The sequence below is a fragment of the Anser cygnoides genome, chromosome 3 (genome assembly GCF_040182565.1).
Source record: "Anser cygnoides isolate HZ-2024a breed goose chromosome 3, Taihu_goose_T2T_genome, whole genome shotgun sequence".
Lineage (NCBI taxonomy): Eukaryota > Metazoa > Chordata > Aves > Anseriformes > Anatidae > Anser > Anser cygnoides.
Window position 1 is genome coordinate 21,104,321 of NC_089875.1, and position 27,736 is coordinate 21,132,056.

General features: G+C 35.5%; 1 protein-coding gene across 1 annotated transcript in view; it reads right to left on the bottom strand.

Moving 5' to 3' along the window:
• The window catches only part of USH2A (usherin), a 399,816-nt gene that overhangs the window by 185,390 nt on the left and 186,690 nt on the right, over nt 1-27,736 (bottom strand). Inside the window, exons 32-34 of the mRNA XM_013174016.3 lie at nt 8,506-8,665; nt 7,851-8,022; nt 3,199-3,346 (exon numbers count right to left, since the gene is read on the bottom strand). Of these exons, the coding sequence (XP_013029470.3) occupies nt 3,199-3,346; nt 7,851-8,022; nt 8,506-8,665 (480 nt within the window). The remainder of the gene's footprint in view (nt 1-3,198; nt 3,347-7,850; nt 8,023-8,505; nt 8,666-27,736) is intronic.

Genomic DNA, 27,736 nt, shown 5'->3' on the forward strand with positions numbered 1-27,736 from the left:
GAAAGTATGAACCAGTTAAGTCAAGAGTAGGAAACAGTTTCTATTCTTCTGCAAAAAAGGAGCTACATTAGAACTCATTAACTTCCAACCATGAACATACATCACTAAAATGCTGAAGCAGCAAAATCTAAGGGAAAGAACCTTTTGCTGGTCTTTCTCATAGTTCAGTCTTTTCAACCACAGTATTCTTCAGCCTCCCACACGGTTTTAATTGATTAAAAAAAAGTGATTATGAATGATATGGCCACTAGGCAGCCCAAAAGATATTCTGGAAATTAAAAATAAAAATTACTGAACAATGCAAGCTTTCCTGATCAAGTAGATACTCAGTGAAAAGTTTTAGAAATTTTTTTATTAATTATTTTTATGAAATAAACGATGCACATAGGAAAAAAAAAAAAGAAATAGGAGCATGGTAAAGTGTGTCATTAGTTATACAGCCCTTTTAAAACTCCCAAAGAGGTGGGGGAGGAGAAGAAAAGGAAAAGACAAAATTCGCATAACCTTTGTTGACTATTGTGCAAGTGAGACCACACTATGCTGAAAAAGTGAAGGCCCCAGTGCCCTTATGGTTGTCAAATTCTCATGAGACAGCAGTTCTTCCACTCTTAGGTACTTGGCAAGAGCTCATAGGTGGAAGGAGAAGCAGCCCTTCTCCACGACTACAGCCAGCTATACTGAGTCCCTTCCACCAATTCTGGCTGCATCAAAAAATGTCTAACGGCAACACACATGCTATCCATACATTACTGAACAATGACAACAGTTCCAAGGGAAAAATTCTCCATGGGCTTCAAATAACGGGAAGATGTAGAAATACCAGAGAATACTTTTACAAGGGACTAAAGAACATATTTTCTTTTATAAAATTCCTCTGATTCTTCTCACAGCTGTTGTTCATCTAGTGTGGATTCACAGCTTTCCGATTATATTTATTTTGTTTTCTAATAACCTATTTATTATATTTAAAAGGAGAGTCAGACCGTGTACAGCAAACACCGTATTAACAAGAAGATACAATGTGCAAATTCATAGAATCATAGAATGGTTTGGGTTGGAAGGGACCTTAAAGACCATCTACCATCCCCCTTGTTCCACCCCCTTCGCCATAGGCAGGGACACCTCCCACCAGACCAGGTTGCCCAAAGCCCTAACCAACCTGGACTTGAACACCTCCAGGGATGGGGCATCCACAGCTTCTCTTGCCAACCTGTTCCAGTGCCTCACCACCCTCTGAGTGAAGAATTTCTTCCTTATTATCTTACCTAAACCCACCTTTTTTTTTTTTTTTTAGTGAAAAACGGTTACCGCTTGTCCTATCATTACAATCTCTGATAAACAGTCTCTCCCTAGCTTTCCTGTAGGCCCTCTTTAAGTACAGGAAGGCCACTGTAAGGTCTCCCTGGAGCCTTCTCTTCTCCAGGCTGAACAACCCAAACTTTCTCAGCCTGTCTTCATAGGAGAGGTGCTCCAGCCCTCCGATCAGCCTCATGGTCCTCCTCTAGACTTGCTCCAACAGGCCTGTCCCCTTCTTGTGCTGGGGGGGCAAAGATGAATGCAGTACTCCAGGTGGGGTCTCATGAAAATGGACTAGAGGGGAAGAATCACCTCCCTTAACCTGCAGGCCATATTTTTGATGCAGCCCAGGATATGGTTGGCTTTCTGGGCTGCAAGCACACAATGCCTTTTCATCCACCAGTACCCCTAAGTCCTTCTCCTCAGGGCTGCTCTCAATCTACTCATTGCCCAGCCTGTACTTATGTTTGGGATTGCCCTGACCCAGATGCAGAACCTTGCACTTGGCCTTGTTGAACTGCATGTTGTACACACCAGTCCACCTCTCAAGCCTGTCAAGGTCCCTCTGGATGGCAACCGTTTCCTCCAGTGTGTCAAGTTTAGTCATGTATTCCCAACTTGCATTTGCTTTAAAGGAAGCGCAGGGAACTTAATTTATCAAATTATAGGTCTTTATCCTGTCTTGTAGATAGGCATATATAAATACACGCATGTGTGTATTTATATATTTATACATGCATTGGTTAGTTAAACCACCCTCCAAACCATTTGGATGCTTTTCCCTACAATACAAGGATAACAAGATCAGATCCTGGTATGAACTATTAGATGTAAAAAATGTCCATTTAATTGGAAATGGGCCAGGGCTTGGGCACTAACCCACATACATGGCCTTCCTTCCTTCTTCCCTCTATTTTCCCCCCTCTTCCTTTTTCTCTTCCCCTCTTTTCCTTCCTCTAAGCCACAGAGGCTGATGGGGTATTAGTAACATGATGAGAGGATTTCTAAGGATCCAGGAGGCAAAATCTTCTAGCATGACACCCATACAAGGAACCATAAATTATCAAATATATTATTTAACAGCAGATTACATGCTCTTATTTCCTTTTAAAAGTAACATAAGATCTTACAGAATGATACAAATATGTAGCCTTACAATCACTAATTTTTTGGAAACCATTTCAAGTGCCTTGTAGTGAAGTTGTACAAGCAGCTTGTGTCCTTCCACAGTTGAAAGCAGGGGTAAACTTGCAGGGGGAAAAATGAAATTCATGTGAAACCACTTTAAGAAAAAATTGAGATATATACCAATACAATACCCCAATGAGGAAAACATTTCTGTCATATTCAATGATTTCTGCATAGCTTCCTCTGCTGTGATATAAACTGTCATAATAATAAAATCAAGGTGAAACATTTGTTCAAAAGTGTTACGTATGGATATTTCACAATGGAAAATATTTCTAAACAAAAGAAAGTGTATTATTTAACTTCCGCAGCCATGCAAATGTACACGTCCAAGATGATTACACAGAACACATCTAATGTTATCATGTTATCAATTAATGTAAAAGAAATTCATGTATTATTTGAGGGTAGAATGAACATCGTAGATGGATATTCTCCAAGAATGCCTATTCCTCAGCTCAATTGTCCCGGAAAACATTAAACAATGAAGTGCAGTACACAAGAACTATCAAAAGGGAGCACTTTTGAGCCACTGAAACCATACAGAAGGCTGAAAACCACAATCTCCTAGCTGCAGACAATGATACTATCTCAGGTATTTTATGTGCTAAAATGATCATTAAAAATTAAGCACCACATATAAGCTGCCATTTAGAATATTAATTTACCTTTACTAATCATCTTTTTAACTTGAGGCTAAAAGAGTTCACTTACCATTCGGATACTCAGGCTTAGCCCATGAGATGTTAAAAGAGTCAGATGAATATGACTGGGCTTTCGGAGCAGGAACACCTTCTGGTGTACTCTCATCTGTTACAGCTGTGCTAGCTTCGCTTATTGAACATCCACCTCCAGTGCAAGCCTTAAAATATGAAGCACAACAAATAAGCATATTTCAACGTAATACCAATTGTTGAGTCTAGCAATTAATTTTTGTAAAGTTTTATATTTTTTACATATCTGAACTTAGTAAGTCTATGATTTTCACAAAATATTCCTATCATAGATTTGGTCACCTCTTAATAAGAAATGTGTTATTTGTGATATAGTTTTTAGGCATAAAATTGACAAAACCTTATACTAATGTTTGGCTCAGTATTTTGCATTTGACTGTGAGTAACAATCACAATTAGATTTCCACTGCTTTCACGGAAACAGTTAAAGAATATTACAGTACTATATATATCATGTATAGTGCAAAACTCTTCTGGAATTGACTAAATAGTTCTCACAACTTTCAGACAATATACTGACTAACTTGCAGTGCACTTAAAAATTATCTCAATGAATAGTCATTCAGAAAAAAAAAGAAAAAAAAAAGACATTTGGAGTGTCCTGTACTTCATAACAGCAGACTGAGTGTAGTGCAGATGCAATTAAAACTGTGAAAAAACACTATTATAAATCAATATGTAACAGTTATTATTGCATGTTTATGGATAACAGTCAAATCATTTGTATTTCAGTTACCAGGGAAGACAAGATTGATTATACCACTTTTACATTTTGCTTGATTATGAAGCAACACAATGTGCAAGAAATTGCATATCACCTCGTATATCAGGCTTTTAAAGTTTCACATGCGGAAACGTGAAAACTACGAAGCTAGCTCTTACATACACTGGTTTTTCAATTATTTGCACTAAGATCAGTGACAAGAGACAGGATTTGCTATAAAAGTTAAAAATATATATACAAAAATACATTATGTACTGGATTTAAATATTTTGTTTGATTGATTGATTTATTTTTTTTAGCAATAAAATAAATTAAAACCTGAATTCAACAAAGATTCAGATACTCATTAATTAAACTTATGGAATAACATTTGTTTTTTGACTCTGTGTTGAAGTGGACAGGTAGTCCTTTCTGGATCAGCACAAAAAAAGAAAAAAACAACCTTCCTGTCTAGATACCCAGGAATAAAATGCTTCTCTTAATCATGTGTATTTTATTTTAAAGGATTAGCTTCAATTTCCTATTTCTGAGTGCATTTCCAATCAGAGAACTGTCAGCATATTTCCTACTCTGCTCCAAAGGCATATACTAGCCCCATGGGTAAAACTAAGAACTAGTTATAAATGAGAGGCTATTTTATATACCAAGATCATTTTGATTTCACTGAAACTTACACTCCCAACACAACTAAAGAATGACTTCGTGTGTTCCGTTTGGGCTGTGAAATAATGATGAAAGAATGGAACCTTAGTTTTGGAGACATCCAAAAATGGCATTTACTTAAATGTGTTTGTGTTTAAAAATAAGTCAGCTTAAACAAATGCTCAGATAATTCTTAGCATTTTGATAAGTAAAATATTTAAGAACATCATACTTCCAGCAAAGCTACACTATTATTCAAATGATTTAGCTCCTACTGATTGCAGGAAGAAGTCCAGAAAGACACTTCTGGAAGACCTCTTCCTCCTGTGTTCCTCACTCCCTTGCTAAATGCATTCCATTGAGCTTTGCCTAGAAGTGGAGGCCTTTTTAATTCAGGGGTTCATTAACAGCAGCCTTCCCATTCATTTTTTTCTTGAATTTCCTTAATATCAATTTTAGTATTTTGGAAACTTGCTGGTGTATGAAATTTCTGATTCTTCTAGTGAAAATCAGTAAACAAAGCTCATCTGTACTTTAAATAGTGAAACTTTAGGTTAGTGCATCCAAATGGGCTGGACATTGTTGGGACTTCAATGATCACATCCAGTGATCACATTCAGCTCAAAGCCATGAAACCCCACAACCACATTGAATCCCGTATTGCAGTTCTAAACTTCACTGAAGAATAGATTTGTGGTAAAATTTGAAAAAATACCGATGCATCTAGAGAAACAAGGAACAGATGTACACCACATAATAAGACACAATACAGTGATTCTCCAGCTAGCACGTGAGCTAGCCTACCCGTACAACACAGCAGCAAGAAGGTATTAAACAGCTAAAAAATGAAAACAGTCAAGCCATGGTGTGCCACCCCACCTAATTTCAAATGCAGCCTTTTAGCTTTCCATTTGCTTCCAGTATGGCCTGGCTCACATCCATCCAACCTAGAGCAGGAACAGAGCAAAAGGAAGTCCCCTTGTACTAAACCACATAGACATGACCTTAGACTTCTCAGCTGACTTTTGGAAAGAAGCATTACACTTGTTTACAAAAGCTTTTGCACTCTTTTACAGCATGTAGCAATAAAATTGCTACATATTAAATGGCTGTAATCAGTTGTGAAAAATTATAACAGCATACAAAGATAAACATTTTGTTAACTTTATTTAATGTACTTATATTAACCTTGCCATACAAAAGTTAAAGCCGTCAGCTCATGAGGTACTGAAAATTCTCCTAATGAGCTGAATGTTCAAAGCTGCAATTTTTGATAACTCAACTTCCAATTACCCACATAAACCCAAAACTGTTTTTGCATGGATAAAAAGCAAAATTAGTGTTACCTGTGAAACAAGCAAAAAGAAAAATTCTCTAGCTTACCAAACTATCTCATCCCAGACAAAAAAATGAAGAATTTAATTAAGCTTCCAGTGTTTAAGGTATGCTGTTTTTGTTTTAAAACTTTTAATAAAATTCAGATAAAACTAAATTTGAAACGCTAAATGTTTCGACTTCTTTCCAGGAGCATTTGGTTTGATTCTTTTATTTTGTTTCATTTTCTTGGGGTGGGGGGAGAGGACTGCTCATGGGCTTATTTATTATTATTATTATTGTTGTTGTTGTTGTTGTTGGATTGTTTTTGTGCTGTGTTTTTTTATTATTTTTTACCTTTTTGCTTCAAGTATAACAATTGTCTACTTTTAACCTTCATAACTTGTAAATCTCTACTTTTACTTAGTTCTCAAACTACTCTGACAAGTTCTAAATACAATGGGTACAAATATTTTAAGACTACCTGTTCTACCATACCAAAAAAAATCGGGCATCTCATGTACTTTTAGACTTGCTATGTTCAAAGCTGCAAGGACACTTATATCTTCTAGCCTGCCTATAACAGACCATTTTATCTGGTTAACCATCACCAGAAGAAATTATCTTTCTCTCAGTTTCTGGTTATCACTGATGTCAATCCAAATGTATATATATATTTATAGATATATAAGAGAGAGAAATAAAATATAAAGATCAAGGGTTCCTAAAAATGTATTCAGTAACTTTGAGAAGAGTTGTACACTTTAGTGAAATAAAAGCAAAATCTACACACCACTTCATTGTTCTAACTATATCCCAAGGCAGAACTACCAAATGAGGCAGTCCTGTTTGCTCTCCAGATCCTAGCTGTTCATTCTCCTTTGATTCTTTCTCCTTGTGCCTGTGTTCAGGAGCTGTGCAGGAGCATAGAAAAGCTGTGGCACAGCAGGACAGCACAAATACTTTTGATAGTCTTGCTTGCTTATGAAGGTTTAAAGTGTGTTTGCTGAAGTACTGTTGCAGTTTTGGACATGGTACTATTTTATATGGTATACAATTTACTATGCTGAAATGTCTAGGCACAGATGAATTAATTTCAACACAAATGTAAGCTTTAATTAGACAGAATATCCTTGTTTTTTCAAGTTCAAGTCAGATCCTTATCATCACCTGAAAGTAGTCTTTTTTTTTTTTTTTGTGGTATACTATTTAGAACATTCAAGAGCATGTTAAGGGAGGAAAAAAAATGAATGCATACCCAGTCTACATAAATGTAAATTTATTCATAATCAAGAGTGGAATATTTTTCTATGGCATTTATCAAAGCAAATATCCTTATAAAGGTATTGTTATAAAATCAACAGTGTGCTTAAAACAAGGGACAATCTCATGCTTTTATATACATATTTTCAGGTTTGTTAGTGAACTGAATCTTCTCCATATTATCACAAAACCAAAAGCATTACTATAGAAATGCAATGAAAACACTGAGGTCTTTTAAAATGTTTTGAATAAACAAACTGCTACGTTACAGTGAACTCTTTTCCTTTCTGGTATTTCCTTCTATGTATGGATTTTATGAAAAAAAACAAAGACTTTTGGTACAAAATATGAAAGGCCATCATTTTCAAATACATTAAACATTTTTTCACATGTTGGGGGCAGGCAACATTTTTAAGTCTTTCATATAGTTCTGGTCAATTCTTGACCAGAATCTTGACCAATTAACATTCAAGTTATCCCTGAAGAAAATGTGTATTTAAATTACATACACATTTTTGAGGGCCTGTTTTGAAACAAAAAACACCTGTCTCTATTCAGGATAGCTCATCAGCCCTAGTTTCAGAAAGAAGAGGTTAAAAAGCAGGCACACGAACCATTATTTAAGATGTTAACAAAATCGGAATCATTTTCACCATTTTACACCTCCATTACACATCTTTAAAACTTACAGCTAGTTTTATGAAGTATTCAGTACCCGGGAAAAGCTGCTGAATAGTAAAATCCAGAAAAAGTTCTGTGCTGTTATAGATTACATTCCACTTTGTAAAATTCTGCTCATTGGTAGTAATATAAAGTATATAGCGATCTAGAATTCCATTTACTTCTATTGGTTCGTTCCATCTGCAAATAAAAGCAAAATATGATTAAGACCGAGAAAGATTCAAACCGTACTGAAAAAAAAAAATGTAACTGGGACTTTGTGGATTTTATCTTAAGAATTGGAAAACATACTTGGGCAACCATAAAAATAAATCTAAGGCAAATACTCTAATGCAGTATTTGTACTCAGTAGATAAATGATTACAATAACGCACAAAGCAGGGGCTACAAAACGGGCATATCACCAGAACATTTCCTGCACTGAAGTTTGCAGAGGCTATGCCCATATGTAGGTTATACTGATTGCGTAAAGACAAAATGGAAATTAAGTTGGCAAGTGATAATCAGAAGGTGCACAGAACCACTAAACTAATCACTTCTATGCATTTAATCATAATAAATTTAATTTTATGTCACAAACCCTTCCCCTGATTGAACTCACTGGAATTCTTGAATAAACTGATGCACTATTGTGTTGTCAGGAAAAAAGAAATCCTTACTTACTGTACATATATTGTTCTAGAATCCAAAACTGTCAGGACCGGGGCATCTACATGAGACGGTGGCAGCTGTGCTGTAAACAAGGTGACCTGGGAACTGTTTGTACAGCCAGCAAGCGTGCAGGCAGTGAGCAGAAATTGGTGTGGCGTAAAAACTGCTAAATCTAGGGCAAAAAAAGAAAATGCAAATTTACTTTGCTTATTAATTTTATCTTGTTTCTCTGTAACTTTCAGAGGGTAGTTAATTCAGAAAATCAAGAGGAAGGGGAACCTATCTTTCTCAAATGTTACAGATTTGTCCCAGAACAGTGACAAGAAGTGTTTGTTGTTTAATAGCAAATAACTGCAAATTTGGACTACTAACAGATCTAGGGAGGTCACTTTGGTTGAGATGGCCGCATTGTACAGTACAGTTACACAGGAGACTCTTTGGTGTTACATATTATATTAATTTACTACAGTGGCAAATGATCACCCTTAACATGATTAAATCATATCAATTTAATGGAAAACAAGTATAGATTCACTAACAGATTGCATTTTTCTAAAAATGTGCTGTATGTTACACAAATGTCAAGCATTGATACACACAATGATTCACAATCATTTCGCAATTGCACTGCGCAATTTCACTTTAAGCATGAACACAAAGGAAGCTCTGAAGCTTACCGTTGCCACCACTCAGACTGGCCTGTTGTCTCCTATTTGTCCTCATCAAACATTTGTAATATAAATTTCAGTAAGAGACTTTTCTAATACTATAGGAAAACAACTGTTAAGTTGTTATTTATTATAAGTTAACTTGAGTTTCAATTACTGCAGAAAATGGTGAATAATCTTTGCTAAATAAATATTCCAAAAGATCTTTAGCTTCATATATTCTTTAGGAATCCTGTACTAATAAAGAATGTTTGTTAGAAAAATTATAGTAGGAGAGTAATTCAGACAGAATTTTCTAATCATTTTCATTCTCATTGCAATACAAATTGCAGATTTTAATGAGCAAATCTTTTAAGTAGGAATTTACAATTGAGATTTTGGCAACAGTATAGGGTGTACAAGTAAAATAAGTGTTATAAAAGCAAATTTTTAGTAAGCCAGTAAGCTCTGCAGTTTTGCTATACATAACAAATGCTAGTGTTTCTAGAAACAAATAATATCCAACTATCATTTTGTGCAAAATATTTGTGAGCACAAATTCAAAAATTGCACCTGGATGACAAAGGCATCACTAAAGCAGAAATACCATAGACCCAACTTCTTTCTCATTAGTTTTCCCCTCATCTAGTGTCCCCAGTCCCAACTGCAATGGAATTCCTCCTGATTTATTCCAGTCTTTGTAAGGACAGATGAATTCCTTCATTTTTATTGAAAACTCAGTTATCATTCAGCGGTATCCTTCCTATAAAGCACATGGCAAAATGTGAGTTAAAAAAAAAAAAAACCACAACTGTTTTAACTTAAAAAAAAATCATCAAGGGGATGCCTGTAACACAGTGACATGTTTAATCAACATAATGGGTCTGATTCCACCAGGGTTAAGCAGTGCTTATGTGGGTGAGAGGGGGAAGGCACACTACAGAGCAGGTGCTCAAGCTGGCTCAGAAAGCAGAGAAAGCAAACTCCATACATTGCACCAACTGTGTTGCCCTCGTTAGTGTACACCATCCTGCATCCTTGCTTCCCCCCAGCTGCCATCAAGGAAACCACAAAAAGTATAGAGGAGGATGGAAAACTGCAAGATAAATCTCTGTACTCCATATTCTGGGTGGGTAAAAAAGTGACCAGAAGGAATTCAGTTTTAGAAATACCTGAATGAACAGCTGAAAGCTATCTGTGGCACCTATTTAATTTATATCCTTGTAAACAACGAATACACATTCCTCTGTTTAAGCTGACATTGTCTTGTGGAGCTACGCTTAGTGCGAATATAGCACAAGAGAAGGAAGAAGAGAAAGAGTGGATTTCTCCTCTTCCATTTGTTTACGGTAGATGACTCTTTTCATAGTACAGAGATTTGGGATGGCAGGAGAGAGGGATATTTTTCTCATCTTTAAGGAAAATCCTTCATCAACTAACTGCTTTTTTGAAAAAGTAGCTTGTACAGAAAAACCATGATTTGATGCACACTCTAGCTGATGAGACTACTTGCTTGAATAAGAGTTTCTGGAAGTACCTAGTTAAATATGAAGAGGGAGGAACTTGTTCAAGAATTAAGAGAATGGAAGATGGAAAATGTTTAAAAAAAAGGGGGGGGGGGAACAGGACTTTATTATGTGTATCTCAGTCCCTGGAATGGAAAAGGCAAAAATACATGACAGGGAAATAGGAAAAAAAATCAAAAGAATGGGAATAACATGGAATGGAAACACAGGACAAAAGAGCAGCAAAGTCCTTTGGGATCAATTCAAGAGGATGCTGAGACAGGAAAGAAAGAGGAGAAGTTAACAACAAAAAAAAAAAAGAATAAAAAGAGATAAAATATGGAAAAAGCCACATGTGACTAGGATCAAGTGAGGTCTTTATTCCTCATCTTGATTTAAGAATGATGATTTATTTTGACTAATAAATGTTGAATAAACATTCAATGAAGTCTGAAAGATTTTGGTGTTATGAAGGGTAAAAAAAGGATGAAGTTAGGGGGAGCAGAAGAAAATACAGAAATGAGAAACTTAAGAATGTGACTCAAAGCATGAGCTTTGCCATCAATTAAAATCTCTCCATAGATTTCATCAAGGTTTGGATGAGCCTGCATATAGCAAAGGCTTTTTTTCCTAAAAACTTAGAACTAGAAACTGACAAACTGAATAATAAAAATCATATCAAATCATAATTGATTCAATCGTTTGTCACAATCTGATTTGGTAGATATTTTCCTGTTTAAAGTTCAAAGTGTTTCATAATGGATTAATGGACTCAAACTACAGATACGAACATGAATTTGAACGAGGAGGGAGGAGGTTCTTAAAACTACAAAGCTACTGTTTGTCAAGGTCCTCTAGCAACAATGCCTTGTTTTCCATTTGCTTGATTGCATGATTTGCATAAGATCAAATGTAGGCAGTTGTAGACATGAAAAACAGATCACTCAGACATTAGAAATGGATCCACAAGCATTATCTAGAAATGTGTTACAAGAAAATACATCACAGTGCATGGAAACCTCAGTGATTAATGTCAAACAAACTATAATTTACAATATAGAGCATGAATTATATGCTATTTTACAATTGATTTCATGCTGTTGCTGAAAGAATTTCATTGATCTCAATCTACAAAATGAACCAAATAAGCAGAGAATTATTTTCTTTGTAACTCACAGCAAAAAACTGTTGGGTTTTTTTATTATTATTATTATTTTACATTAGGAAACTAGAGACATTTTTTGCTTGATCATGTTATATTCTCATTTGTTCCTCCATTCCAGGCCCCTGTTTTACTTCAAAATAGTATCAAATGCTTCTTACTGCAATTTTCCAATAGCTACTCTCTTAAATTACTGATTTCTTTCCAAAACAAAGCTAAATTTAAAAATTACAGAGGTTTACTACGAGAAGCCTAAAGTCAGGATTTTATCTTGTATTAATTTCTGGACCTAGAAGGGTACCAAAGGGCAAGCATAAAAGACACCTTCTAAGCAGGTACAGGATTCCCTCAAATCACTCTACTAAGGTAGCAGGTAGCCAGGAAAATAATTAATCATTTTTCACATCAAAAACAAAACAAAATAAGAAAACTAAAATAAAAAAACATGTATATTTTAAGACCGTAACTTACTCTAGATGATGCAAGGGATCTTCTACCTCAGAGGCAATACAAACAAACTAAATTCCTTTCTAGCTCATATGTCAGCAAGATAATTGCTAACTATAGTGGCTATCATTAAAATCGACATTTGCATACCACTATATTTATAATGTATGTGGAACTCCTCACACTAAGGCAGCTATTTAACTACAGTGGTTGGTATATATGCAGTTTCTAATAACCACCAACACAAGTTCTGATAGCACAATCAATGCATGAGACAGAAAGAATAAAGAATGACTCTGGATGGTCAATAAGAACACTCACTTTGCTTTGATCAAACTTAATGGGTAGTCTTTGAAAGATAATATGTTAACACCACGATGCTACTTTTAGCAGAGATTTTGCTGAGATGGAGAATAAAAACACAGCAGATAAAAATAAAGAAATTTGAGATTTAAGAACTTGATTCAAAACATGAACTTTACAGTCAAAGTGTTAGAGTACATCACAATTCAAAAATAACACAGTATTAATGTCTACAGTGTTTTAATTTATCTGTACTATACGGTATGCTGCATTTAGGTTTATAGCAGAAGAATCACATACCCTTCCTCCCTCTCCTCTTCCACTCTCCCTGATTTCAGGAACCTATTGTAAGGACGTACTGTCCTGGTGAGTGCTCAGCTGAAAAGTGACTTGTGTAAGGAACCCTACATAGTTTCTCTCAGGAAAACAATTGAGACAATAGCTATCCCATTGCTATATTCAAAGGAAAATAATACGACAGCACTGTAGCAAGGGATTGTTAGCAGCACAACAAAGCAAACCTGCTGCGAGTATGAAGATGAAAAACTTCCAAGGAATTCCAATCACCACGTTGTTCACATAGGTAGATTGTATGACTGCTTCAGCTCATCACTCACTTCCTTTCATTTTCTCTCTCATAGTCTGTTAAATTAACTCACAGTAACTTAATATTTAATTAGAAGGTAAACTCTTTGGGACCATAAATCCACATCACCAAGATACAACAATGCCCCCATTTGATTTTTATGCACTATTGTAAAAAAATCACAATCAGAGGAGATGCCAAGATTGTATTATCAGGCTTATTTCATAGGATATCGTTAGCAGTTCTTGCCCTTCCACCATTTTCTGAAAACAAGCAACAATTCACATATAACTTTCAGTATAGTATATTCTGCTTTCTGTATTTATAAAGCACCAGTCACTTAATTATATTGACCCTTGAAGAATCAGCACTAATGTACAACCTCCTTTGGGAAGGTTTTATACTAGTGCTGCATCTTTCTCACAGATCTCCTGAAGACTGTTCTAGTATTAGAATTAAAAGAATTTTGTGAAGCTACTAAAAACAAGGGCAAGGAATAAAGGAAGAGAAGACAAACACAGGAGCACAAATGATTATTTTCAGGAAGCGCCATAAGTTGCTGTTCTGCTCTCTAACCGGGAAAGGTGTTGACGCAATGGCATATGGACTGAACAACTTTGCTTCTAGCTGGCCAATAAATGCTGTTTTAGAAGCTATTTAACTCAGCAATAAGTATTGCTGGTTTTCTAAATTTCTCATAAAGGAATAAATCCTCATTGGAGCTGAGGTTTATAAAAGAGTTCAGGTAAGATACAACCTCATTGCTGCATCTGGAGAATTAAAGAGCCTAGCATAAAACTAGGTATTACACAGGAGCCCCCAAAAACATGACAGTCATGTGTTGGCCTGTGTAGAAAAAAAAATAAATAATTAAGAAGTCATATGTAAGAAGAAAAATGGAAAACCCTTCAGCACACAAGTGAAACAGAAGGATCTTTAATCATTTCAGTTTGCAATGATCCCAAAGAATTAATGCAGCTATTACATGCACGCGGTAGAGCCACAGTTCCACTTTTGGAGAAGTGGTAGCTCCAAAATACTTAACTGTTTTAAATAGAACTATGTTTTACTAGAAAAGATGGAAAAGTCCCCTTTTTTTTTTTTTTCACGTTTTCTAACAGTTTCTCTTAATTATGCACTTGTAACTTGTTACTGTTATGAGAAAAATCTTTCTACCATTTATCAGCCCAAACTCTTCTAATTCTGTGAGCCTAAACTCATCCCTCAAATCTACATTTTACTGTGATCAACTCACAAGGTCACATTAGTCTCTACTCCTGATCATTTTGTTTCTTTTCTTCTTTTTTTCTTGCTTAAACTATTAATTTTACCATTATCTTTGCAAGGTATATCACCCTTTTTTATTAAACATTTGTAGTATCTTTTTTTTAATTGCAAAGCTGGACTACAAGGATGCCAGTCTTTGATTTTAAAGCCAGGTCCCTGAGATAGTTACTACAGGTAACTCCAGACTTTGTTCTCACTCCCCAGTTAGGACACACTAGCTTGAAATGCTAAGGATGCTCAGATGAAGAAAACTCTACTCGTGGATTGCCACAGACCATATTGCTTAGGAAATGTGGAAGGGAAGCATCAGATTTAACATTTAAATTTCTCTTTCAATCACTTACCCCCAGTCAATCTATCCTCTGTGAGTGCAAAAACATCCCACACCCCTGAACGCAAGAGAATCATAGTGCCTGTGTGAAGCTCCTGGAACACTCCCTCAGCTAACATCCCTAAGCTGTTCCCTTGACCCATCATCATTAACCACCATCAGAAAAACATAGGGGCCTGGCTTTCGACTTTTCTTGCTGCCAGAATAACACACAGCCAATTAGTGCAAACATTCAGCATCAAAGGAGAGTAATGAACTTCCAAGTTACGTATTTGTTTACTGGAGTTAAAAACGTGCACTGTCTCCCTAGTTCACTCCAATTATAACAGCAGGACAAACACAGTAAGCCTGAAGGTCAAAGGGAGAAAAACTCTGATGAGGACAGAGCACGTTCCTTCTTACCAAGCACGTGAAGAGAAGTAATTGTGGTCATACCAATATCACTTTCTTAGTTTTATTTCTCTATTTGTCATTTATTTGCACATCAGGCTTCCTGACATAGACTCACTTTTAAGATTTAAATGCAAATTTCCATTCATGAATGCTTCCAGTCCAGTCATTGTATTGCTATCAGCTTGAAGGGAGTGGGGACTTGTTAGAATACATTACAAAAAACATGGTCTTTCAGTCAAAGTTAAGCTCAAAATATGTGAGAAATTAAAAAATATATATATTTTTTGAACATTTTACCACTGTAGTAATGTCAGCTTAATGTTTTCAACTGGGAAATAAATTTGCACTAGGTAACTATGTTGCAATTCTGAATATCAGATACCTGGTGCTATAAAACTGGAACTACTCTGGAATCACATCAGTATGACCAAGAACCCATTGGCTCTCTAACAGAAGTACACCCTGTACTCCCAAGTAATTTCAATCTTGCTGCAGAGATAAAAACAAAATTCAGATTCACCTTACAGTTGGTGCTGAGTTAATTGTATCAGGTCAAGAAAACTGCCACTTTTACAACCCAGTAAGGAGCACATCTGAGTGTGCAGCTGTGGTAAGAGAAGCCAGTGAGATGGTAAGTTATATAAGAATATATGATAAGCAATACAGCAACTATTACTATCCATTTTCTATAAATCAATAGTGCAGCCTTATCAGGAAAAGCATATATTACAGACTGCAGAAATAAAGGTGGTCTGGAAAATGGCAATGAGAAAGCACAGGCATATAAACACTGTCTTAGGAAGACAGTAAGGAAAAAAAAATGAGAAAAGGAAACAAAGAAGATAACACACCATACACGTATATAAGTATGTAAGTGCTACATAGAAAAGCAATTAGGATCTTGTGTTCCCAAGAATTCCCCTTCCATAGTACAGGAAAAAAAAAAGGACATCCAATAAATTTAGAAAGTGCAATTTTCAGCTAAACTCACTGCACTTAAAATCATGGAACCTCTACTGCTGACAGGAAGATTCAGCTTTACCTGTATAAATCAAATTCTGGGGGAGACACAGTAAATATCAACATTGCGCTTTTAAAACTATTTTAATTAGCATCACTGTAATTTGCAAATGTGAGGAACAGAGACCCTGCAAGATTTCTATAGTTCTCTTATCCAAAGCTACTTAGAACTCTGCAGCACTCTTTTATTACTATTATTATTATTATTATATTTAAGCTTTCTTGACTAAGCAAACAAAAACAGGGAGAGGAGGAAGGAAATTAATATCCAAAAGAAATATTTTCTTTGACTAAAAGAAAATCTACTAGTAGATTTTTACTTAATGAAATTGAATATGCACACTAAATCTCAAAATACCATTTAAACAAAATTATTGTTTTAATCAACAAAATATTCAACCTCCAAAAATTCATCAAGAAACTTAGGACAGGACACTCAGACCAGATATTGGAATCTAATCAAGAAAAATATGACAATAACTGCTCAAAGTGGTATCAGCTAGAGATTACAGATTATGAATTTATAACCCTTATTTAGCTATGATGTATTTTAAACCTCCATTATGGGTAACTTTTTCCACCGTTTTGCACAGTTCCAATGCAAGATGATTAGAGAACAATTCTCACCATCCAGGCAAGGCGTCATGTGATTTAAGAGTTTTGGCAGAAGAGATACTATTGCCTTCCCAGGACCAGAGCAGCTCTGTATATCTGAATTATGGTCAGAGAATAAAAGATTTTCCTAAAACATTACTGTAGTGCTTGAACAGGAATAGTGTGAGGACTCAGCTTCTGAGCACCACTCCTAGACAAGACATTTTGCAGTAAGTTAAATCTGTTGGAAGACTACAAAAGCTGAGCTAGTTTTCAGTCGGCTGCAGAATTATCAGCATTGTAAAATATACTGTACTCCTATCTGTTCTCCTCTGTCCTTACCAGAGGAATCAGCCCCAGCTGTTGAGTCATTGATATGGTCAACATGTAGTTGGTGTAAATTATTGAGACCTCTTTTTGCATTTATTTTTTAGTTCATTTGCTCTATATATTTTTTCAACACATACATAGTAAAGGAGGAAAAAAAAATCCGTGAAAAGCCCAAAGTTTTTTTCAACTTGACATGTAGCACTACCCAGTCATGTTATGTAGTGTCAGTAATGTCATCAGATAACATAACTGCCACAATCTGATGTGATGCATTAAACTGGGATTACCAGAATAAATCATGTTTGTGGGTACACAGATCACAGGTGGTGCAGTCAGCAGCTCTGTATTATGGCATATCTATAGGATGTGCAGATTAGGATATAACATTCAGAGGCTTGTTCTCGTTTGTGAAGTGCTTTGCAACCATAACTCAATAGTAAGGAGCCACCAAACAGTTATAATAGCATAAACCATCATCAGGGAAAAATACAAATCGATCAGTGCCAGCGATATAAAAGAAAGAGCATGCATCTGTCCCCAGTCTCATAAATTCAGTGGTTGTTGCAGGCTTTTTCTGTATCCCACATGTAGTTTATTAATAACAATAACTATCATAAATAATAATAACTCAGAGTAGTTTATTTCAAGATGAATGTGCCTATTATCTGTTGGTCCTCTCCCTTATTTCTTACATCCTGTCTATATTCCTCCTGTAAATGGTAGGGAAGACTCAGTTTAATTTACTGTTTGAAGTTTATGCCCTCTAATTGGCAACAGAGTGCTATGCCAAGAAAGTTGTCTACATAGGCTCCCTGAAATATCTGCATATCTTAACTTGCATGTTAAGCTTGTACAAAGGAGGCATAGAATTTACATTTTACTGCATGTTATAAATAAGTAATAAGAACAGATTAGAATTATGCTTTTACGCCTACTAGTGAGAGAGAGATGCATAATTCACAAGTGGTGTGAATTAAGAGACTTTTGAATTTCACCCCAATCCTCTCCCGCTTCAATCTTGTGCATGTAGTACACGGTATATTTTTCAGTCCCACTGCTCCACAAAGGTGTGTGTTTGTTTTCCCTCCTTAGCCTTAGATTTTGTAAGTGCCACTCCCTTTTTTTTTTCTTGCAAAAAAACAACAGACACTATATCTTAGTATTCATGGTTGGGAATCTCTTCGCTTTGTTACAGTATTGGTGTCATCTTTTCCAGTTTGCTTACTATACTCAGGGACATGACTGTAAGAGGCAGACGTTAACTCTCAGTGCTTTCAGAACGTGCCAGAATAAACTGAATTTTTCAACATCAAAGAGAACACAGAACTCACAAATGGACCTTTGTTACACTGTAGTCAGCATGACATACTGCACCTCTAGTTGGGTCTCCTTAAAGAGAGTATTTCAAGGTAATCTCTAAGCCCATTCACGTCTCCACCTTCTCTGCCAAAGTCTGCAAACTAAAGCCTATTGTGACCACAATTTATATGACGTCACATGTGGGCCACGGATTTTGCAGAACCTGCTGCTTCCACCACAGTAATTCTACCTCTAAAAGCACTCTGTTACCTGGTGATAAGGTATAGGAACAAGAAATGATCTGAGTCTAGTTACTTGAATCTAGTTGATTGAACCTAGTTACTTTAATGTATTTTTGTTCTCTGGATGAAGCACTACTGTGCTGATTAACGTACCTCCCAAAGAGGCATCAGAGGCATCACTAGGGGCAGACCCTACAGTGAAAGAAATCTTCTTATAATGTCTCCAAACCATTTCAAACTGAAGCTGTTTTTTTTTTTTTTCCTCCTCTATTCTGCGTGCAAATATTTTTAATTATGCTCTAGCTTTATCTGCCACCTGTTTATTCTGCCTCCATCTCTGTCATGCAACCTGTTTTCATAGTTAAGCTAAGATGTCTCTCTCTTTTTTTGGTAACCTTCATTCTGATTTATTTATCTTTTGCTTTCTTCAGTGTACCTCACTTTATTCTTAGTTTTCCTTGACAAACATTCTATGTACTTTGCCTGTAAACTTAGGAGAAAGACTTCAATTATACATGTATTTTAATTCCCAGTACAATTTAACATTTTCACAATTAATTTGCAACAATGGTATTAAACCCCAATAGCTATTACCTCAAAACTCAAAACATGTTATTTGAAACAAAAAAAAATACTTTTACCCTAACTTTTAAGAAAAGCAACAGGCACCACAATTATTTAGATATGTAGGAGATCATTCTTACCTTTGAGTGAATGAAAAGGCTAGAAATCCAGCTCATGAAAACACAAGGACATTCTTGCCAATTACATTAAATTATTATTCCTTGATCAGAAAAAAAACATGTAACAATATTAAAGTAATCATAGGTAAGCTCCAAAGTTGAAGTCAGTATGAAATTTGACTTTCAGAAGAAAGCTAACCCATTTTGTACCAACATGGGTTACTTTCAACAATTGATAATTTCTTTCCTTTACGAAATTTCTCCTGCAACAGACTGAAGAAACTTTCACCACTTATGTGTCAATTGTATGAACCCAACTAGTCTACACAATGATCCTGGACAGATGAGCAAGACCATCATGAGGACTCAGAAGCTCCTAATAAACCAGATTATCTAGTTACATCTGAATAAAAATTTCCACTGCAAAATTCTAAAAAAGGGGATGCAAAACTATTCACCCACTATTTTATCAAGAAGGCATTCAAATGTTGTCTGAGCTTCCACAAACATACACATAAACTTCCAAATGAGGAATATTCATTTTCATCCTATATGTATTTTGTAATACAGAAATAAATAGCAATTAATTCAAAATACTGTACAGATGTCTTGATTTCAAGATCTTGTTTGTCTGGTCTGAACACAAAACCTACGTTTAAACATACTGTGTTTTAGCTGCCCCTACTGTCTATTCAGAACTGATTACAACTCAGATTTACACTGGCTAGAAAAAAAATATATAATAAAAATATTAAAAGTCTTCCCCAATATATTTGTGTAAAAATGTATATATTTATGCATCTCTATTGATGGAAACCACAAATCTTCACAGAAAGAACACAGAAGCTTATTGATTAAATTGATGAAATCACAAACTAAAATTATAAATTGCTAACGATAAACTTCCAGATACCAAAAACTGGCAGCATATTATCAGTGTAAAAATCACTTATACTTTTGCATGTGCAGACCATGAGCAGTGCCTCTCCTTACCAAAATGATTGAACAGCACTGTTCTGAAATTAGAAATCCAGATGCTTATTTACATGTAGCCATAAACATAACTAGATGCACAGAAAAAAAATCAAGATATGCATACTGCACATGTGTCTTACAATAAAGAAATGTGGTATATCCAACAGCAGCCATTACTAGAACAGTAACGATGTTTCTCATCCACACTTGCATTCATCTTAATTCCATGAGGATAAGCATTACTTAAAGTACACTAATCTGATGTTCTTCTTATATGTTTAGACTTATGTTCACTTAAATATTTTTGGCCATGCACTAGTTACTCTCCTGGTAACACATCACTGTGATTTCTACTCTATAGAATAAAAAACAGGAAAATGTAGAGGGAAAAAAAAGAGAGAGAGAGAGAGAGAGAGAGAGAAAATCCCCACCAGTTTTCAAACTAAAATTTATGTAAAAAGCTTCAGTCAGAAATAGACTGTCATAAAAATACAGTATTTCACGGAAGACTAGTGTAAAGCATGATGGAGTTCAGTACTTACTAAAAGGTTATTAGGCTTTATGTAAACAATTAAGGTGATCAGTGTTGAAGCCTCGGTTAGATATCTGGCAGCAATTCAAGAGGAAAAGAAGGATCCCAGAATGCCTTTCATGCTTTTTATGACATGACATGCTTTGCATACCTAACTTAGGAGGACAGGGAAACAGATTTTGAAAGTACAAGAATCTTCCTTCAATCATTCCGACCATCAAATATTTTTAAAATCAAACTTGAATCAATACTCAAAATACTCAAAGATCTGGACCTACAATAATAGAAAAAGACATCAATTGATGAAGCATTTTATTAATGTCAGTTGAGGGAAGTTGCTTTCAAATTAATTGAAATAACAAGGCAAAAACATAAGCAAATGTCAAAGATTTACCTTTCATAAAACTGCTTCATTATAGCATTTTTTTTCAATTACTAACTTGCTAAAAATGTTTAATAATGGCTAATGACTCAACACCCACATGATCATTCAGTTAGTATAACTAAGGAAAAGACGAACTCCTGGCTGGGGACCTTCAGGAAGCGTTACTGTGGTGTTACCTGACTATACTTTGTCACCATTTATTAATATCCTATTAGTGATAGTGGGAGGTGCAAATTAAAGAGCAATACATGTACTGCTCAGACAGAATAACTATCACAACTGATAAACACGTAATAGCAGCATAGAAGAAAGTATCTGTCTTAAAAGAAACAGTGTTTGGTAGTTAGGAGACCAAATAGTCCTAAATGAGCAAGGAGAAATATGAGCATGTTTTCTGTGGCATAGGGAAAATGCTATAGAGAATCTTCATCACGCAGCTTATAATATCAAAAAGGCCACCCCACTCCTTCCAAGCCTATTAAGTTAGAGATAAGTGAGATAGATCCCTATGAATGGATATCAAGAGATAGCAGCATGTTTGGCCTTAGTCCATCTCTGCAAGACACATCACATCTTTATTTACATGAGGCCAGCATTGCCTGAAACTAAACATAAACCATTTACTGAGGGTGCAAAAATGATCCTGGCAAAAAAATCTCTTGGGAAAATAGAGATGCTTTTCTTTATCTATAAACATATGATTTGTAAATTGAACAAAAAACCTTGCAGTTTCTGATGCTCTTCTAAGTTACTTTCTTTAATTAAGGTGTGATTGAATGAAATCTTGACTTAAACTATATGCTCATGGATCTATTTTATCAGCAAAATTGAAAACAGAACAGAAGCCACCACTTTCCTTTAACCAGCTTCAGACAAATTATAACTGCCATACATGCTGAAGAAAATAAGTTCCCTCAAAAAGTATTTCAGGCTATGAGCACAACCTGACCAAGAAAGCATATTCAAGTTCTTAGAAATCCAAGAAGACCTCTCAGTATTTAAGAGGAAACAAGGGTCACTGTGCGACAACTGCTTATAAAGAGGTCATGTCATATAATAGGGCCCCACATGAAGTTCTTACTGATGAAAGAATGCAGAAAAACAGATTGCACCTTTCAGAAATCCCAGAGGAAAGCAGAAGATATAAATGACATTAGACCAATTTGCCCAAGAAAGGGTCACACAGGCAAACGTGGCAAAATAAGAATTGGCTGTTGACTGCCGGGATGAAGTCTTGAGAAGACCTGAAAATCCACATGACAGTGCAGAACAGCAGAATACCTCCAAGATGATAATGTGTGGATGGCAAGCTCTTCCACTTGCTATAATAAAAATGAAGAAATATATAAGTAAATAGGTCATACTTAATTTTTACAAACAGAACTCAAAAAACACTTGATTTAAATCTATCCTTCTCAGTACACATGGTCTTTTGAAGTGATCTCAGCATCCTTAACTCTAGTAATTGACATCTACTTCTGACACCTAATTCTGAAGACGTTCTGAATAATTCTGAACAATCTGGGATGTTAACATTTTAAATTTGTTTATTTGGTTTTAATTCTTGTAAAGGAATTTAGACAAGCCTTGAAATCAATGCTTTTCTTCTCTTTGTTTAGAAAACAGAGCCCATAGTCAGGGATACCAGAACTGAAAAGAGGGAGAAGAAGAAAGAAAGAAAGAAAGAAAGAAAGAAAGAAAGAAAGAAAGAAAGAAAGAAAGAAAGAAAGAAAGAAAGAAAGAAAGAAAGAAAGAAAGAAAGAAAGAAAGAAAGAAAGAAAGAAAGAAAGAAAGAAAGAAAGAAAGAAAGAAAGAAAGAAAGAAAGAAAGAAAGAAAGAAAGAAAGAAAGAAAGAGAAAGAGAGAGAGAGAAAGAGAGAGAGAGAAAAAAAAAGAAAGAAAGAAAGAAAGAAAGAAAGAAAGAAAGAAAGAAAGAAAGAAAGAAAGAAAGAAAGAAAGAAAGAAAGAAAGAAAGAAAGAAAGAAAGAAAGAAAGAAAGAAAGAAAAGAAAAAAGAATTCTCCCTATTCTACAGCTATCAGATTTGGAGAAGCTATTTGCTCCAGTTTGCATTGGTACCTGCAGAAGATTGGGAGGTACCAATCTTTCATTTTATAATTTGTGTTGCATTTTAATTTTTAGAAAGTGGTACTCAAGCAACCTGAGAGCTCAGCAATTCCAGCAGGGTTAGCGTGAGTTCTCTCCTGGCTTGCTGTGTTACCCAAATCTGATCAAAGGACAAGGACTCCAGAAGCTTGTCCAGCTGTGGTTTTATAATGACACCATTAGGTTTTGCTCTATAATCAAGGTCCCTAAAAGTCTGTGTAGCTTCAGGCTTAATATCTGCGACAAGGTTAACTGAAATCTGCAGCAAGGATAACTACTTTAGCAGATTGTATCAGCAGGAAATATTTAAACACTATTTAAAAGGATTTTAAATAAGCAGATTTTATTTAACACTGCACTAATGCACTGCAATAGAAAATGATACAACAGAGCTGCTACAAATAAACATAATGCTTTTACCCTTACCCCACCACCCCCCTTCTAAATTCCCCAGATCTGTATTATTAAGTCCAATGAGTGCAGCAGATCTTTCTGTCTGAAGCTGAAATACAGGGATGCCAGACTTTAGACAGCCCATTTGCCCTTTGGTTTTGTGCCTGCTGAATCTGCATTCTGGGTCTGCAGAATTAATTACGATAGTACCGGTCACTGGCAATGTCACTGTTGCCAATTCAGGTGTATCAAATATGCTTTCTTATACACCTACAACTTTTAGAGGAAGGCAGCTTCTTCTAGAAGACTGGTGTGCTCTGCCCTCTAGTGCTAGGTGCACCAATATATGTTTACTTAAATGCATAATTGGGCCAGAATAAAACCTGCAGAAGTAGGTGTTCTTTTTATGTCATCCTGTTTCTATATGCCTTATCACCTGGTTATCATATTAAGTCAGATTTAAGTGATGGGCCTGAAACTTTAGCAAGAACATGCAAATAAAAGGCCCTGTGTCATATCTTGTTGGGTCACATGCAAGACATTTCAGATAACCAATTCAAACTGTTAAAAATTGAAGACTTTTCATTGCCTACAATAGCGTTAAATAAGTCTCTGCTTCACAGATAACTGAGGAATTCTGAAATTCAGAGTTAGCATATGCATAAATCTGTCACCAATGTTGTATTGGACAGCAAACCACTCTTTCCAAAACATTCTAGTAAAAGAACAGACATGGTTCACTTGGTGTATATATATGTATTACACTGCAACCTAGAAGATGGGAAATAAACTCATGCTAGAGGACTACAGAATTTTTAATTTTTTTGTCCTTCAAGGCAAAAACTGTCTCTTTCATCTTCAAGTAGGACCTAAACCAAAGGAACACAAATCCTTAGGGTTGGAAATTGGTGTTTTCAAAGATTGCTGTACCTCTGAACTATTTGAATAGTAACCATGAGAATGACATCTTAACCTAACATAATAAGTGTTTTCTTCTCAGTGAAACAGATTCTTGCAATTAACCTCTACATATAATTCCAAGAATTTTCTCCTATTCAAGTTGCTTTACTTTACAGTTAGTACAACATTGATATTACGATGGATTTTGCTTTTATTATAATGACCTTTCATTTAAAATAAGCAGTAGCCATAGGGATAAAAAGCACAAAAAATAATAATTCTTCAATAAAATGTATTGTGTGCATGGCTACAGTGTATTACTATAATTACTACAGGTTTATAGCAACATGAAAAAATACAGGTACTAATTTGGGGTTCTCCCATTTTTTAAGTTCAGATACATTAAGCATGTTTTCACAGTTGTCAAACATCTGCTTCTTCCTCAGAGAAAAACAAAGCTCCCATTTTATCCTGGTTTTCTAGGATCAGCCTTTCCACATTCAAGTCAAATAACAATTTGAATAAGCTAAAGCTTAGTTTGTGTTCTTAGACTAAATTGTAAAGACTTTTCCAAGGCTCACTTTAATATTTTACCCAGAAACCTACAGCTTGTCACAGTAATCACATTTATTTATTTATTTTTAAGTCTTGGGGATGTAATTTAGGGTAACTCTATACAACTTTAACTCAGCTGAGGATCTGCCCGTGTAGATTATAGGATCCCTTTCCTGAAATACTGAAAATTATCTTCTCAGGTTGGCAGAGAAAAATAAGTTTCATACATCTGAGTGGTAAAAGAGTCATGATGAGAACCATTAGAATCTGCCAGGAAAATTCTAGTACTGCAAAAAATGCAGACATCCTCAATTCCAAGTTCTGTGCAAAAATAGATTATATATATTCATAAAGTTATCTACGAAGTTGTTTTCCTTTGTAAACTGGTTAGATAATGCACACTTTTTCTTAGTCTGTCAAATGTGCAACATTTAAGAATAGAGGACCATTTTGACTCATATTTTTTTCTAAAGTTTCTTAGCAATAATTATATTGATAATATTAACATATTAGCTATATACATATTAGATATCTCTAGCAATATCAAAATATCAATGTTATTTAGGTCACATCTGGTCATTACTGTCTCTACTTATACTAAAGCTTTCTTCATTTTAGATGGTATTGGCACGACCAGCTTAGGCCACTGCCATCTTTTCAGTATAAAACCCACCATGTTTTCTCTTTCATCTAAGCAGGTGGGAGATTTCTGAGACCAAGTTAAAGAAAAAAAAGAGAGAATAAAGAATATCTTGCTTAAGTTTAAAAACACTAAAAAACGTTAAATTAAGAGAGCTCCACAATTCAAAGTAGAAACTTCAGTTTTGTCTGTAAGTGTTTGGATGAGTCAAAAAAGTATCTTTTCCCTTCCGCAGGAAAAATAAACTCAAGTTTTTTGTAAAATTAAAAGCTTTTTGAAGATCAGTGTCCATGTATTAAGAGAGTTTTGAAGGTAACTCTAAAAGTTATTCCATCTCCTCACTGCTGCTAGCTCGTCTCCACAGAACAGGAAGGTACATAGGTTTGGAGGGCAGACACTCGCTGCTTTTCCTGGGCTGCAGCTGTTGTTCTTGGTTATGCTCAGTCTGCACTCTCAGACAAAAGAACTGAAACCATGAAAACAGGGGGCTGGATTCAGTAAGCCTATATTCCACCTGAAGATCTCTGAAGGCCGCTACCAACAGGAAATATTAGGCTTCACTGGGATTCAGGATGTGAAATAGCACCCAGATTACCTGAGAAAATACCACATAAGGCAAAAGCAGAAGAAAACAAACAGACAGTTCACAAAAGAGTTGTGGTACAAGGGCTAGCTAAATTTCAGTGCTTTATTACTCATAACAAAGAAACTGAATTTGTCGATATGGGGAAAATATTTAAAGGCATTAATGGATGATGGATGCCTAATGGATGCCCCTTTTCAACATGGTAAAGTGGATATTTGCCATATGTGCTTTTAAAGGGCTTCCCTTTTAATTATAGCTCAACCCCTAGAGAAAACAAACACTTGGATTTCCATGAAAATCAATGAGTATTTCAAGCCCTCAACAACTGTCAACAGCAAAAACTAAGCTAACAATATATTTGTGATTATGGTGTTGAAAAAAATATCTCTCTCAGGTTATGGATTAATTAAAATGAGCGTAAACTGATTATACTTTCCATGGTCTGAATTGAGAGACAGTGAAGCACTAATTTTTAGACAGAACAGATGCCTTCCCAAAAAGAAAGGACTTAAAACAAAACCAAACATTTCAATAAATACAGGACTTCAAAAAACACTGAGAGAATTTATGACTTTCTGGTATAAACAAAGTCAGGAACTCATCTGTATATTTATTAAATTAGGAATATCATTTTGTTGAATGAATAAGAAATGTGCCAGAGAATGAATTTTGTCTCTCTCTTTAGGGTCATTAATGTATTATGTTGTGGCAGTAAGTCACCAGCACCACTAGCATAAATGCTGAAAGGCTAAAATACCAAAAAAGCAGGAAGGAGATGTGTATAACACTGGAATGTCAAAAGCCCCTATTTTCTACTATATAGATGTAGCTCTCGCAGGAAAAAAAAAAAATAAAAAAATATACCTCTTTTACTTGTAGCCTGCAAAGAAAATATTGGGCTCTATAAGGAAGCAAAAATGGTTCAACTTAAACATATACACACATCTAGGCAAGATCTTCAATTGACCTGATTCAGAGTGACTGGGATTTCTACTGACCCAAATCCCAGCATGCTGGCTCACTTCTTCCCCCTCAGGCAGTGAGAAACTAGCAGCTAAATAAACTGTATCCAAAGAAAATAGTCTGATCTCTTTGCCATGTCCATAATCGGGGATGAGAGTGGCTACTGCACAGGGCAATATGACTTGATTCACTAGCCTTATTTTCAAGGGAAACACTACAAGTCTAGATGAAAAGCTGGGAAGAAGATGGAAAGAAATCGTGTCCTAATGAACACCAGCATACTGGGGGGAAAGCTGTGATTCCAACTTGAAGAGACTTGCCCTTCTTGGAGGGGCTGGAATTGAAAGCCAGGCTGTGTGATGGCCAATGCAATTGCCTTCA